General features: G+C 53.3%; 1 protein-coding gene across 2 annotated transcripts in view; it reads left to right on the top strand.

The window, feature by feature from the left end:
- Window positions 1-3,013: 3,013 nt before the first annotated feature.
- TMEM189 (transmembrane protein 189) overlaps window positions 3,014-16,086 on the top strand; it is a 28,333-nt gene continuing 15,260 nt past the window's right edge. For both annotated transcript variants that reach the window (XM_006881633.1, XM_006881632.1), the window contains exons 1-2: window positions 3,014-3,302; window positions 12,285-12,404. In XM_006881633.1, coding sequence (XP_006881695.1) covers window positions 3,179-3,302; window positions 12,285-12,404 — 244 coding nt within the window. In that variant the 5' untranslated portion in view covers window positions 3,014-3,178. The remainder of the gene's footprint in view (window positions 3,303-12,284; window positions 12,405-16,086) is intronic.

The raw sequence follows: 16,086 nt of genomic DNA, 5'->3' as shown, positions 1-16,086 counted from the left end.
GCATGTTGCTAGGAGAGGCTACTCCTTGGAAAGGGACATCAAGGTTGGAAAGGTCAGCAAAAGGGAGGAAGACCCTCAATGAGATGGACTGATACACTGACGGCAGCAATGGGCTCAAGCATCCCAGAGAGGATGAGGATGGCAAAGAATATGACAAAGTTCAAGCCTGTTGTTCAAACAGTCACTATGAGTCGTACTTAACTCAGCAGCACCACCAACAAATAATCACATCCAATTAAAGAAAAATTGAGAAGACTTTGTACTGCTAGGGTACAATTTTTTTTCAAGTCATATAGTCCCAAGGGCAGAATACTTCATGTATCTTTTCTGTAAAAACAACCCCAAAACCAGACAAGATAGTTGACAAAAGCGAGGAAGACCTTCAATAAGATGGATTGACACAGTGACTGTCACAGTGGGATCAAGTATAGCAAAGACAATGAGGATGGCACAGGGTGGGGCAGCATTCAGATCTGTTGTTCTTAGGGTCTCTAGAAGCTAAAGTTGGCGACACCTAACCACAACAGATTTGAACCAGAGAGGCCCTCGATCCTCAGAACAACTTACTATACAAGACAGAAAGGGCAGCATTTATCCAGGGATAATACTCAAGAGACAGGAAGGGAGAGAAAAGGAGGAATGGAAGTGTGAACCACAAGGATGAAGCAGGGAGAGTGCTGTCACAAGGTGGGACTGTAATCAGTGTCAGAGAACAACACCAAATGTGGTGGCATGGAACAGCAATCTGCCTGGAAAACCTTCATTCAAATCATGATAAAAACTTAAAAGGGGAACACTAAGATTTTACTTGCACGTTTTGAAAAAAAAAAACACAAACCTACTGGAAGGATGCACAAGTAATTAATAAGTGATGAACTTGGAGGGATTTGAGGAGGGGGTGGATGGGGACAGAACTAGAGGAGCGATTTTTTTTCATGTACACCCTTTGTAGCGCCTTGATTTTCAGAACATGTAAATGGTTTTTTTAACCTACTGGAATATAATTTTTTTAAAAAAAAAAGTCAGGCCATGTCATTTCTCTGTTGAAAACACTGATAAAAGAATTTCTAGATGACTCTTTTATTATTATTATTATTATTATTATTATTATTATTATTATTATGTGTGTACCATCAAATCTGATCTGACTGTTACAGGAGGAGATTGTCCCGCCTTCTCCAGCAGAGCATCTGGTGGATTTGGACCACGCTCCTTCTGGGATTGCAGTGCAGCTTCTTGCCATTAGGACACCAGAACTTGCCTCTAGCTGACTCTTATACCCAAAGTCTTTACAATCTTTTCAAAGTCCTCCCCCAAAGGCCCTGTCCTTCTTCTGTCACACTGGCCTCCTTACTATTTATGAACTAGGGTAGCATGTTCCTGCCTCAGGACCCTTGCACTTGCTGATCCTTCTGCTTGGGGTGATTTGTTCCCAGATGTTTGTACAACTGGTTCTCTCACTTGCTTGAGATTTCAGTTTCTTGGACAGACCTTCCTTGACCCCTACCCTCACTTCCTAGGACAACGTGTCTCCTGCTTTTCTCCTAGCATAATCCCAGCACCAGGTTGGTGCTTAATATATGTGTTGAGTGAAAGAATAAATGAAGGTGTTCCCTAAAGTGGTCTTTGTCCATCTGCATATCATGTATTGGCCACTGAGGGCAGTGGAGCCCCCAGTCCCTTGAAGGGTCAAGGACACACACTCTAAAGAATGCTTCCCTGGGACCTGGGATCTGGCCCTGACCCAAGGAAGCACTTTGTGTTCCTGGAGTGAAAATCCAGTCATGTGATTCATAAATGGTCAAGAGCCTGCCTGCTTCCCCAACCCTGCTGACCAACCGATGGGCTTTTCTTTCCTGTAACACCGCGTGGCAAAGAAAAAGAAGGGAAGTGTGGGTGAAGCTAGACACAGCAGCCACTCAGGAAACAGTACTTGGGGTGCTGGGCAAGCCTAGCAGGAAGGAGTCTTACCTCTCTCCCTTGCTCCCTTCAGGTGCCTCTGGTTCTTCCAGGTGCCTCCCATTTGACCATCTTGTAGAGAACGTCTGAGAGCCATTAGTCTATTTTGTAGTTGAGTTAAAAAAAAAATCCTGCCCAGTCATCAACCTTAGGAGCTTTGAGAACGCGCTGGCTGAGGCCTAGTTCCTTCTCCATAAAGGGCCTACCCTCACTCTCTCATTGAAAAAGGACGTACTGGGAGCCAGACTCGGATCCAGAGGAGGGTTCTGCTGTAAACCAAGCAAGTGTCTGCCCTCACAAGAGCATCTGCTGGCGGGGGCACACGAACCTGCAAACTCATTGCCCGACAAGGCAAGTGTTGTGAAGACCACACTGGGTGATGTCACAGTGACGGGAGGAGGGGGCCCGCTTTGAGCGAGGCGGTCAGACTTTGTAGAGGAAGCAGCATTACTGGGCGTGAGGAGTGGAGAAGCGCTGCTCGGGCTAGCTCGGATTGCGCCTGGGAGATACTAAGCGCTCCGCCGATGTTACTGTGGCTCTTGCTGTTTCCATCAGTTTATTGCCCATCCCCTGGGGAGGAGGCGAGGCCCCCTCTCTGCACAGTGCACAGCAGGCACGTAGCGCGCGCACCACGGCTCAGGGGACCCCTGCACACAGTAGGGCTGGATAAACCGGCGGATGTGCATCAGGCCCCCGCTGGAGGAGCGTGTAGGGATCACCAAGCGCTAGGTCCGGGGCCCCGGCCACCCGCCCTCCACTCGCGTCCCTGCACACAGTAGGTGCGTAACAACGCACGCTGGCCAAATGCCCGGTTCCGGGCCTGGTGGCGCATGACGTCGGCCCACTGCACAGGGCGGTAAACCGAGGCCCGAGGCGGGCGGAGCTGAGTCTGGGTTTCCGCCGGGTCGGAGCCGGGGCGGAGCCAGGCGGGTGGGGACGCGCCGCCGCCCCGAGCTTCCGCGCCCAGCTGCGCCCAGCTGCGGCTCAGCCCCCTGAGCGCCGCGGTTGGCTGCGGCTCGGCGGCCGCCGATTGGCTAGCGCGGCCCCGGCGCGGGCCCCGATTGGCTGTGACGCGCAGCCGGGCGAGGCCCCCGCGGCGCCACCGCCGCGCCCGGCGCTGGGCGGTCATTGGGCGGCGTGATCTCGCCGCGGTTCCGCGGCCCTGCCGCTGCCGCCGCCGCCGCCAGCAGAGCGCACCGGGCGGGCCAGGCGAGTGGCCATGGCGGGCGCCGAGGACGGGCCGTGCCAGCAGCCGGAGCTGGATGAGGATGAAGTGGCGGCTTGCCGGCGCTGGGGCGCGCAACATGCCGGGGCCCGCGAACTGGCTGCGCTCTACTCTCCAGGTAGGACATCCGTGCGCCCCTCTGGGCCTGCCGTCACCAGCACGCGCTGCAGATTGCTGCCTGGGTCCCCCGGATCGGAATCCCGGTCTCAGGCGCAGATGTGGACCTCCAGCCTTCATTTCTAATTTGCAAGTAGCGTTCAGGTCTGGAGACCCCACCCAAGCCCCTTTCAAGCCCTAGGTAGAACCCCCGCCCCGGGGCTCCCCGGCTGCAAAGAGCAAAGAGATGTAAGAACTACCAGACCAGCGCCCTGAGCCACAAACAGCTCCCGTCCCGTCCCCGATCTGGGATCCTCGCTTCGGGATCGGGATGCAAAAATCATCCCTAGTTTTAGGGAATCCGACCTCAAGGCAGGATCCAAACTGGACGCAGCCCCCCGACTATAAAAGCATTCTTCCTGGTCCCCTATAAGTCATACCCCATCCGAGATTCCCAGATGCAGAATCCACATTTCGCACCCAGCTGCACCCTAGCCAGGCCCTTGGACTACATACATTAAACAACACACATACACAATCTGGGAACGCTTATCACCTAGCTACATGAACCCTAAACTTAGGAACCCCCAGAATTGCAGTGTCCCAGAACCCTTCTCAAATAAGTCTTTGAATCTAAGAACCATTCTAGTTAGAACCTCAGAGCAGAACTACAGATTGCTCTTTCTCCCCATCCTTATCCAGCCCCCCACTACCTCGGGGTGGCACCTGTCAGCCTTCACCATGGACCCCCTTGGGGGTGGAGGAACCACAGCCTCCGATTCCTTCCACACACAAGTCGCAGCTCCGACACCACCACCACCACCACCACCACCCCCATCAGGGCTGGGGAGATGGAATCTCACACTCCAGAAACCAGGAAAAATTTTGAGACTCTTGAACCAGCCTCTGCTTTCAAGGCCCCAGGCTTCTTTCCAGGCTGCCCACCCTTCATGCTCCAGCAAGCACCAGCTCTCCCACCCCCTTGCCGATTCCGACTAAACTGCAGAATCCCTGTGTCCAGCAGTCTGGGTATCCCCAGGGGTTAAGCAAGTGCCTTTGAGGACTCCAGGGTCAGGTGACTGGGAACTGGGACTGGTGACTGGGAGGCCCCTTTGCCTGGGTGCCAGCCATCAGGCTGAGTTTTGTTTGCTTACCATTCTGACATCTTTGCTCTGCTGCAATTCAGTCACCAGGCAGCCCTTGCCTGGGATGGGCACGGGCGGCCCTGCCTGGGCCTGCCAGCCTTTGACTGCAATACTGGTGGCACAGCCTTGAGCTGTTTGCTTTGGTTTGAGTCTCTGTCAGAAGGCCCTTGATGGCCAGTGGCCTTCCTGGCCTTGTTCTCTGCCACAGTGTGAGCAGGCTTGGGTACTTGCCTTGTGCTGCCACCGTTTCTTCTACCCATTTCCAGATCGGCTAGTCTGTGAGCTTAAACCAGCCTGTTTTCCGCAGAGCAGGCTGGTTAACCTTGTAGTGGGCAACCTAGCTGTGTGGCCTCAGCCAAGCCACTTCTCTCTGAACCTCAGTTTCCTTCCCTCTAAAATGGATATAACTAAAGTTTATCTGCTTCTTAGTGTTGTTTTGAAGGGGGGAAGAGATTGTTCACTTGGGTGCAGTACCTGGCAGACAGGGGGTGCTCCTTTTGTTAACTCAAATGTCTGGCCTTGGCTCTTGGGCTCACAGCAAGCTGCTTCTTCTCCGTGTCCCTGAGACTCTCCCCTGGGAATTTTGGGGAAGAATTCAAAGGCTTCTCTGTTTTGTTTCCAGCTCTGTCCACCTAGTCAATGCTGCTTGCTTTCTTCTAGCCCAGAAAATCACGGGGCATTCCCAGTCTCCCTGAGAGGCCCCTGTCTCCACACGCCACCCTGATCACATCTCTGCCTGGCTCTGGCTTCCATCGATGCGACTCACTCTATGAAGAGTAGGGACCCTCTGGTACCCAGACTGGGCAGTGGGGTCTTATCTGAGACAAAGGGGTAGATAGGCACCGGCCTGACTGGTTTCTCCAAATTCCTTTCCATTGACATCACTTGTCCGCTTCTGTCCACTGGGTATATGACCTTAGGGAAGTACCTTTACCTCTCTGCTCTGTAAAATGAGGGACCAGCTTCAGTGCACCTCAAGCACCCATGCTCCAGGCCCTCTGCTAGACACTGGGGCAAAGTGGTGGACAAGGCAGAACCAATAGGACTGCATTTTAGTAAGAAGGCCAGCAACAAGCCCCATAAATAACAAGCAAAGGATCTTGCAGGTCAGACGGTGGGAGGCACTGTGGAGCATGAATACAGCAGGAAGAGGGGACAGAAAAGGACCGGAGGTGATCCTCTAGAGGGGGGAACAGGGTAAACCCACTGAGCAGGTGACCCGTGACCTGAAGGCAGTTGCTGTGAGGCTATTTCAAGCAGGGTTGTTCTAGACACAGAGGAACAGCAAGTGCAAAGGTCCTGAGGTCAGACCAGCCCGGGTGTGTGTGAAGACAGCAAGGAGGCCTCTGGGCTGAGGAGCGTAGGAGAAGTTTCTGGGTTCCAGGACTGAATTACTGAGATTCCTGGGACCAGGGGCAGTTTGGCATCACTGCAATTGACAGCAATACCAGCAGCACTTTATGTTTTATATTTATCAAGCACTGGCTTTACACTGGGCACTTTCTAGTGTGTTTGTCATCCTTCTGCCAGCTTTGCGAGGAGGCCTTAGAGGGCACAAACTGTTAGTCATTCAGCAACCGGATGAAAGGCAGGGTTCTCACTCACGGCAACTGGGGAAAGAAAGGCCGATGGATCTGCTTCCGAAGAGATTTTTTATTTAGAAACTGTGGGATAATTGGCTCTCCCTACACGGGGTGGCCCTGAATTAGAAGCAATTAGTAGTCAACTTAATAATCAATAATGACTTTCTGAGGTGCACCCTCCTGGTCCCCACCCACGTGGGCTTCCTGACACTGTCCCAACTAGGATCAGGCCTATAGACCTGGGCTTTGTCAGTGCCCATTTGACAGGAGGTCAGCAAGGCCACGGACTATCTGTTTGGTCTGTAGTCGCTCCTGGCACAGCCTGGGCAGGGGTCTTTGTTAAGACTTGTCGTGAGCTTCTAGAAGAGTAGGGCGCTGCCCAAGGTCACGCAGCTGTTCAGCAGCAGGCCAGAACTGACACACAGGTCCCTTCCAGCTTTTCCCTGTTTTTGTTTAAGGCTTTGAACTGGTTCAGCCTGGTTCTGTCAGGGTTGACCAAACAACATTAGGAAGGACCAGAATTTTTAAAATATTTGTGAATCGGAACTGTAACTAGAATAGAAAAAAGCGCAAGTCAGAGACCTGCTAGAAATTTAGTCGCTTTCAGAAAACAAGGCCAGCGTGTGTGCATTGCATCGCAGCCAATCTCTTGGCCAGCTGAGTTTAACACCACGGTGCCCTGCTCAGAGCAGGCAGCTGACTGTCCAGGTTTGAACCTGTTTCATTCCACGACTCTGACGGCGAACAAGTCTCCCACACCAGGCTTGAGAAAGGGCTCGCTATTCCTCATCAATGTCTGTGAGCCCAGGCCTTCGACATGTAGTATCTGCCATGTTGGTTAGTGTTCCAGATCCCCTAAATATTGAAAATTCTGTCTGATCTGGTTTCAGTTCATCAGCCATGTCTAAAGTTGAATGAGTGAAAGAGTTGTTCTTACTCTTCACCACGGAAGGGAACTGGCCAGAGCTGGGGTAGGAGAGGGGGATAAATGTTTTGAGGCAATGGCACATTCTGAGTTGAGGGGCTAGCAGCAGAGAGAGCCAGGCTGGTATATGCAGGGGCAGAGTGAGGGGCAAGTTCAAGGTCCTGAGTGTCTGGCTGAAGTGTTGGGGCCTGGGAGCCATGGAGGGTCCAATGCAGCCTGCTGTGCTCCTGCTGTGTTGTTCTCTGCAGCAGGCACTGCATACCAGCTGTAGGGCTTTGAAGAGGGCCTGGCAGCCTGGCACATCCCCCTGGCCAGGGGTCCAGTCAAAATTAGCTGTGTGTAGGCCACTTTCCCAGTACTAAGGCCAACAGATGGGGCATCTGAGGGTCACTGGTATCAGCTGCCCACCCACCTGACAACCCGGGAGACACAGGGCCTCCTAGGTGGGCTCAAGGGACATGAAGGAGGGTGTCAGGAGTGTTGGGCAGGGTACTGGCCTGTGTCCTCAAAGCTGAGCTTGGCCATTAGTCCCTACGTGGTCCTCGCCAGAGCCAGTGAATCCAGGTCTGGCCTTTAGCCCCTTCTTGACCAGGCCTGGTCCCTGCCTCATTCTAGGGGAACCCTCTCTCTCCCTCATCCTTGGCCTGTCTGTCCCCTGTCCCCGCCCCATGTCATACTTGTCCTCTCTCCTCTCAGCCTCTTCGTAATTCTCACTGGCTCTTTCTCTGGCTCAGGCCCTCTCTCACCGTGCCCCGTCTCCTTCAGGCTGAGGGTCTCTGGCCACCAGAGGTGCAGGTTACCAAGAGCTTGTAAACCTCAGGGCTTCAGTGGTGAATTGGGCCCGAAGCCAAGCCTTTGGCTGCGGAGAGCTGAGATGGCCAGGCCTGGTGCCTTCCCCTTCACCTCACATCCCTTAGCATGAGCTGACCCCTTCCCCAGGCCAGCAGTCAGTTAGTGCTGAACTCATCCCAGATCTGTCAATCCAGCCAGGCCAGGGTGCGGCCCCAGCACTGCCCTCAGCGAAAGGCAGCCTGGGCCATCTGTGTTCTGAGCAACACCTTTCCTTCTCTGGGCCTCAGTCTGTCCGTCTGCACAGTGACACCGTCTTGACCATCTGATCCCTCAAGTCTTGCCAGGCTAGTGGTCTCTCGGTGATGATTCTGGACAGCCCCCTGTCTCTCTAGGCCCAGTCTCCCTCTCTGAAGACCCACTGCGTGCTGACCTGGGTGACCTGGGTACCACACTGTGTCTGGCTCATAGTCAGCCCCTGGGAATGCTACTGTTGGCCTCTGTACCTTTTTAATGATCGAAGCTGAGATGGTGAGAAGGGTCGGAGGTCATACGATGGCGTTTATGTGGAAATATTTCGATTCAGGAGACATTCACCGGGGTTTAGGGAGCGAGCCAAGCCATCTTTGTGATCCAGACAGCCCCGGGCCTCTGGGCTAGTGGGTCCTGATTATGAGCCCAGGATCCAAACCTTCTTACCCACTGAGCCTCAGTTTCCTCATCTGGCAAATGGTATCTCAAGGTCCGAATGAGAGACTGTACCTGGAGCTTGGAACCACAGATAGCAACAGGGCCCTGACCAGAGAGAGGAGAGGAGCAAGTGGGGTGACCCGAGGGCTCAGGCCCATCAAATGGGGACAGCCACTCCTGCTCCTGCCCAGCGTGACAGGAGCCCCGCCTTCCCAAAGGAAGTAGGAAGCTAAGAAATGAGTGTGAAATTTCCCAGTGTTTGAAATACTGCTTATTTGTTAACGTCTGAGAATAGACCGTGTCCAAGGAGGCCATTGTGCGGTGACGTGGTGGATGTCAGACTGCTTCTGTCACCATGTGATCTCTGTCAGGTCCCTGAGGGGTGGCCAGGCAGGTCATGTGGAAACAGGCCTGCTTTCTACTGCCCACTGCCCACTGTCCCCCCACACACCAGGGGACACCTTCCTGGGCTTCTGTCTTCTGAGCCCAAGGACTGGCCACAAACAGGAACCAGGAAAGGAAAGGCCCTGTGTGCACAGTCACAGTGTCCCCAGGAAGGGTTGTGGGACAGCAGGGCTGTGTGGCCTCTATCGAGGGCTTTGTTCTCCCGTGGCCCTCAATGTCCTCAGCGGTACCAGAGGGGACCAAGGCGATGTGAGCCAGGGCATCCCCCCATCATGCCCTTCCTATTGGGCAGTGAGGACAGCTGGTGAAGATGCCAGATCAGAGACCAGGTTCAAGGGCAAGTCAGGGTGTGTCCACTGTCTGCAGCAGGTCTGAGACTCAGTTTCCTTATCAGGAAGCTTCCTGGTGTGGAGCCTCCCACGGTGCTTTGATGGGAGTTGCCCAGAGACAAAGCCTGCTTCTTTCTAGAGCTGCAGCTGGGAATGTGTCCCTCACATGAGCATTTCTTGAGTATTGGCTGTATATAGGACCCTGGTGATGAAGGGGGGGGGGGGTCCCAGGCTTCCCACATTCACATTCCAGGGCTCAGGGGGACACAGGTCTTCCAGGCAGTGTAATGGATGTTATACAGAAAATGATAGGGCCCTACATTTGGGAGCACGGGGCAGAGGAGGCATCATGGATGGCTTCCTGGAGAAGGCAATGTCCAGGTTGAGAGATAGTCAAGTGTTCAAGACAGCGTGGGACAGAGGAGGTGAAGGGGCTGCAGGTGGAGGAGGCAACATTTGCAAAGCTCTGGAGAGGAGAGGACAGATTCCTTATCTGCTCTGGCCTGGAGCCCATCAGTCATTAGCCAGTCACAAGGAATTATTTAAAGATGGGCCTGGGCTCTTGACCCAAGAAATGTCAAGATAAAAGGTGGTCAGGAAGAGAGAGAGGGGCCTGGGGCAACAGGAGCTGGGTCTCCAATGCCAATTCCATTGTCCCTGGGTTCCTGCTCTAGAGCTGATTCAATAGTTTCTTGATCACTCTGACCCTCAGTTTTCTCACCTGTCAAATGGGTATGATAGAATTTCAGCAGGGTGCCAGGTACATAGTCATAGTTCAGTTCAACAGATGTTAAACACTAGCAGTGAGCTTAATATTTAATCAATAATAGTAGTAGTTGTTGTTGTTGTTGTTGTTGTTGTTGTTATGTGTCGTCGAGTTGCTTGCGACTCATAGCGACACAAGGTCTCTATGATAGTACTATTAAAGTAATAATGTTGTTGTTGTTGATTGCCTTCGAGTCGAGCAGACTCATAGTGACCCTATGAACAAAAGACCTGAAGCCCCTCTGCAACTATTGACATTTATCAAAGTTCATAGAGTTTCCAGAGGCATGCTGTTTAGGAAGTGGATGCCACTCCTGCTCCCAAAAAAAGTAATAATATTACTTATTCAATGGTGTTTCTTACCCTAGGGGCCTGCTCCTAGCCAACTGGCATCCCCAGGAGCCCAGACCCACTGGGAGAAGTGCTAAGCCCTCCACATGCTGGTGGGTTTTTTCCCCAAAAAATAAGATAGTATGGCAATACATTCATCTGTCCTAAAATCAAAAGGAATGAAGTAAACAGCCAGTTTCAACCAAGTGGCCTCCCCCCACCCCGCTATTCTGCTCTTTGCTTCCTCCCTCACCCTCCACATTCACACGTAGACACTCCCAGGGACCGAAGCCCAGGCAGTGGATATCTCAGATAATTCCCTTGTTTTTACTCCCCCAGTGAAGCTGCAGTGAATAAATATGTTCATTCCGTCCTCACTGTGCCTGTTAAAAATGTGAGTCAACATTTGAATAAGAAATCTCTCTCCCAAATCCAGATTTTCAGCTTCTCTGGTATATCAGAAGAGATGGCCACTCTAGGCCCACATTTGGGCCCATGTAGGTCAGAGTGGTCCTGCCTTAAAAGGGGTGCTGTGTTGGTGGCCTCTACCCCGCTGGCCCACCTCCCTCTTCCCCTCACCTGCACGCCTCCTGAAGACATGGCAGCTTCAGGCCTCTCCGTCCCGGTTCCCGCTGACACCCTCACTTCTGACAGCAGCCAGGAAGTGATGTTCTAGGCATTATTTCCCCTCAGATTCCTGAGTCACCGCCGGGAGCCCTAGCCAGGGAGGACCAGGTCTGAGTTCCCAGGACTAAACACCGTTTGTAGCCTCTACCTCCAAATAATCACCCAGGAATAGGATAGGTGGGGCCTAAAGGTGTTAAGTTTTAAAAGAACAGATCATAAAAATCCCTTCTGTCCTGGGAGAAGCCAAAGAAGCCAGCGTTCTGCTCTCATCTGTCAAAGGATTCGAGCTCCCAGGGCCAGCTTCCTGGCACAGAGCCCTGTGCTCAGAGCAGCCGGAGCTTGGTTTAGCGTTCTACTATTGTCATCTTAAGGAGCCTTCGTGGTGCCATTGTGGTTAGAGACCTTGGCTGCTAAGCAGCAGGTTGGTAGTTCAAACCCACCCACCTGTTCCTCAGGAGAAAGATGAGACAGAGATTGAAATAAAGCACAGGAAACTGTAAGACAGTCTTTCTCTGTCACGTAGGATCCCTGTGAACAGGGAAGACCCAAGAATTGATACCTTTGAAGGGGAGGGTCAGCAAAGAATATTGACTGGACCGTGGCAGAACCGAGTGGCCTTAGAGGACGCGGAGCCAGGATGTCCCTTAGACGTGAGAGAGGTCAGGATTCTTCTCCATCCTTTATGTATCTTGTGCGGAGGGGCCGATTCCTGCCGGGGAAAAGGCATCTTGGAAAAGCGGCCGGTCAGCGAAGGAGAGGAGGAACCTCAGTGGACGGTGCATGATCAGGCAGATTGCATCTTAGCCGTAGAGTTGGTGGGAGTCGAACTCTGTGACCGTAGGCAAGTAGGTTTGGGTCTTGGGGTTACCATCTCAAAAATCTTAATAATGCAGAAATATTGAGGATAATAATGATTTTTTAACAAGGGCCCCACATTTTCATTTTCCTGTTGTTACTGGGCACTGCCATGGTGATTGTTAAATAAGAAAGTAGAACTGTCCCAAGGAGTCGTCTCAACAAAGCTGCAGAATTGACAAGAGCCTGTCTCCAGACCTTCTCCCTGAGGATGGCTGTACGAGTGGAAACCGCCATCCTTTTGGTTAACAGCCAAACTCTTACCCAATACACCCCCAGGGCTCTGTGCAAATTACACAACTAGTCCTGGTGTAGGACCTTGAACAGACATTGTCGCTTCTCTGGGCCTCAGTCGCATTGTCTGTGAAATGGGTGGATGGTGCTCTCTGCCTCGTGGGCTTGTAACTCAGCACGCTGTGGCTGTGAGCTCAGTCTGTGGGTTAGAGCCGTTGACCCCCCACAGACCTCTGACCACAGCCCGGTTGAGGAACCCAGTGCTGCACCAGTTCGGCCCCGCCTCCACCCCACCCGACACTCACCTCCCTCCTCCTCTCTCCACAGGCAAGCGCTTCCAGGAGTGGTGCTGTGTCGTCCTGTGCTTCAGCCTCATTGCCCACAACTTCGTCCACCTCCTGCTGCTGGCCCGCTGGGAGCACACACCCCTTGTCATGCTGGGTGTGGGTGAGTGCCCAGGGCCCTGCTGCCTGCCTCCGTTTCCCCAGGGGCTCACAGCCCTAGTTCATGTCTGTGCCAGTGAGATTGTATGTTCTCATGCATGGGTTCTTTGTCTCTCTCATGGGGTATCCCAACCATCAATAAGCCCTGTTGACCACTTTCAAAATCCACTCAGAATCTGACACTTTGCAGGCTCCTTGCTGCCCCCTCCTCGGTCCAGCCTAGTGGCAAGAAGCTGCATTGCAATCCCAGAGGTATGCAGTTTGAGTCCATCAGATGCTCTGCTGGAGAAGGAGGGACAATCTTCTCCTGTACCAGTCAGATCAAATTTGACAGTACACACACAAAGAAAAAATAATTCAGGCCAGCTAACTCTGTGTGTGTGTGTGTGCGCGCGCGCGCAGAGTGGCATGAGCAGGCAGGCACCTGGACCGTCAGGAAGGGAGTGAAGAAGTGACTCAGGCCCACGTCTCTAGCCTCTTTTATTATCCTTGGATTCTGCTAGCTTAGTGGTGAGGAGCTGTACTGCTTAGTCTGAAGGCACTTGGTTCAAATCCACCAACTGTTCCACGGGAGAAAGACGGGCAGTCTCCTTCTTTGTGCTTTACTGCCTCTGAAACCGACCAGAGGATCAGCTGTGAGTTGATTCCAACCCAGGGGTCCACAATAACAACAAAGCACTGCCTTTTAAGGGCAGGAATTTAAGCAGCTAACCCTGGCGCCTCATCTGGTGGTGGCTGTAAACAGACCCTCCAGAGCTGTGTCCAGGTCTCTCTCTAACCCTCTTGGCCACTTGGATCGCCTCCTTGGGCCATATCATTGTGTCTCTGACCCTCGTTCTCCTTGTCTGTAAAATGAGCGTCTTTGTGACCAGTTCTGGCGTTAGAGCAAGAGCTGGGTGATGAGTCCATGCCCAGCATGGAGTTGGGCCTCATGGCTTTTGGGTCAGTGACTGAGCAGAGGGGGAGGGGACAAGGCCTGCTAGGGCGCTGGCCAAGGCCAGGCCTTCAGCCTCAGTGGTCAGGTTAGTGGTGGTGGTTCTCTGAGCACCTACTATGTGCCAGGCCCCAGGTTCACAGTGGCGGCTCTCTGAGCACCTACTATGTGCCGGGCCCCATACTGGGCACTTTTAACTTCTCTTGACAATCAACTGAGAGAGTTCTGATTGCTGTCCCCTGAGAACTGAGTGGCTTTCCCAGTGGCCCACAGCTAGGCAGCAGAGAATCTGGGACCCCACATCTCCCCACCGTGAGGCTATCCAGCACAAGTGTTCCAAAAGACAGGGTGCCCTAGACAAATTGGCAGGGTTAACCCAGAGCTGTGCTGTGTGAGGGGTGCGTGTCCCAAGCAGGTCCTCACCTGCCTTCCCCAGATAAGCACCTGAGCTTCTTTCTTGTCTCTGGCCAGCTTACCTGAGCATACCTGAGCCACCGACTGTAGAATCAGTTCCCTGGTCCCACACCTTTGCCTCTGGGGGCTGATAAGAGCAGACAATTCCTGATAGTGCTATTTGCACAGGCCCTAATCGATTCAAGTAGCCACCCTGATTTGTGTGTGTGGTAACTGGCAGGTGAGGGCTCCGTGCCAACCTGCTGAGCCTGCCCGCCGGCCCTCACTGTCTCCTCAGAGGTTCCAGTGCCCTGGGCAGGCCCTTGGAACCAGGAAGGGCAGAGACTTGGAGCAATGCCCCGTTAATACACTACACACCTATGTGATGCAATGCTGGAAGCTGGCCCAAGATGAAGGTGGGAGGGAGGGCAGGAGCGAGTCAGGAAAGCTGTGGGAGAAGGGGGCGTTTGATCTGCGTGGAGACCTGGGGAGGTGAGGAAGGAAGCCATGGCAAGGGGCCTTGCCAGCCACAGACATGAGCAGCAAGTGTAAAGGCCCTGAGGCTGGAGTGGGTCAGCTCCATTTGAGGGACTAGAGAGGAGCCCGCATGGCTGGAGAAAATGGACCAAAGGAGAGAATGGTTGGTGGCCACTCAGGAAGGTGGGGGAGGGGGGTTAGGTCCTTGAGGGGACACCGTCTGGACTCGGGGTTCCACTGGTTCTGTTTGCCACATCAGCAGAAGCCTTGGGTGTCTGCTGAGGATGGAAAGGTGGGCAGAGGAGACGGTGAGATGTTGTCTAGTGCAGGATAATGTGCTTCCACGGTGGGTGTGGAGGTGAGAGAGCAGGGCACCGAGGTGAGACCACATTACAGAAATAGAGACTCGGGGCAGACTAGAGCGAGGGGATGGGTCGCACAAGAAACCCGAAATCCTCTCTGGAGTCTGGGAGGCGGGGAGAGACCTGGAAATCTGTAGGACATGGGGATGATGTTTGAAGCCCTGGGATTGGTGGGGTCAGCCAGGCTGTGAGCCTTGTTGGGGGAGCCACCCCAAGCCAAGAGGAGAATGTTTCCAACAAACTCGAGATCAACTAGAGACCGCCACAGAGCCGACCAATAAGATGAGGACAGGAAAGGGACCCCTGCACTTGGCCATATGAAAGTCATTAATAGTGACCTTGACAAGGACAGTGTTGTTATGAATGATAAAATGGCCAGCTAGGGGAGCCCTGAGCTGTTTATTCCACTTAAGGAAAGTGGAAGAAAAATTTGGGGCCTGAGGGCTGCATAGAGTGGGAGTGTTGCCACACAGAAGTACAAAGGGAAGGAATGAGACCAGCAGGGCCACAGGGCTACAAGTTGTGTCCAGCCTGGTCAAGTTTGAGAGTCTGGATTGGGTTCTGACTGGAAAGGCAGTAAAGGCAAGATTTGAACCCAAGACCCTTTGTGAGCAGAGCTTGTGGACTGTCCCTTCACAGTGAGCCACCCTGTCTCTACCCCAGGTCTGTGAGGTGGACAGGGACAGTGGAGTTCCCACTGGGTAGGGAAGTGGCAGCCCCAGAATCCGAGGACTGTCTCCAGGTTCCTTGTGAGTCCGGGCAGCCCAGAGTTCGTAATCCTACCTCTGCCCTGTCCTCATGTTCTGCCGGTCCCCCCACCCACTCAGTAGGAGACAGTGCCAGCCACCACCACAGAACCGGGACAAAGAATCTTCTGTCTGCCGCCTCTGCCACCCTTACCCCCATTAAAAAGATCTCAGGCAGCCGACCGGGGCCTGGAGACACTGTTCTAGAAACAGGCACCCGCAGTGGCCCAGGAATCAGAGGACACAGCCTCCAGGAGGGTGGGGGAGGGGCGCCGGCGCTCCTGAAATAATTCCTGCCAGCTGCCGAAGCTTATCCCTCCCTGCGCAGTAGACCCAGAAGGCCAGGCCCTGGTCACTTGACAGATGACAAGACTGAGGCTCAGAGAAGAAAATGCCACTTAAAGTGCTTGCAGCTGCCTGTGTCCCTGGGACCAGGCTAAATATGTGACCTCACAACCTCATTTTGTGAACTGGCTGTGGTTTAAATGAAATTCTGTTTGGTGCCTTTGAGCCCATTTCGACTCGTAGCAATGCCAGGTGACAGGGCAGGTCGTAATCTTTGTGGGGACACTGCCAGGTCTTCCCCAGAAGCCCACTGGGTGGGTTCCAACAGCTAACCATTGACATGACAGCTGCTGAGCTCTTAACCATTGCACCATCTTGAAAGAAAGCCTATGCAGGTGTATTTATTTGTCTTCTAATCCTTACCTGCCTTAAGGGGGAGGGCACTCCTCCTGGGTGAAGACTATCATTGTTGGGTTCCAGTCAGTTCCA

Source organism: Elephantulus edwardii, unplaced genomic scaffold (genome assembly GCF_000299155.1).
Source record: "Elephantulus edwardii isolate Elephantulus edwardi_28Jun2011 unplaced genomic scaffold, EleEdw1.0 scaffold00015, whole genome shotgun sequence".
In the NCBI taxonomy this organism is placed as follows: Eukaryota; Metazoa; Chordata; class Mammalia; order Macroscelidea; family Macroscelididae; genus Elephantulus; species Elephantulus edwardii.
Note: the sequence above shows the minus strand (reverse complement) of the source record. Positions and strands in the feature narration are given on the sequence as shown.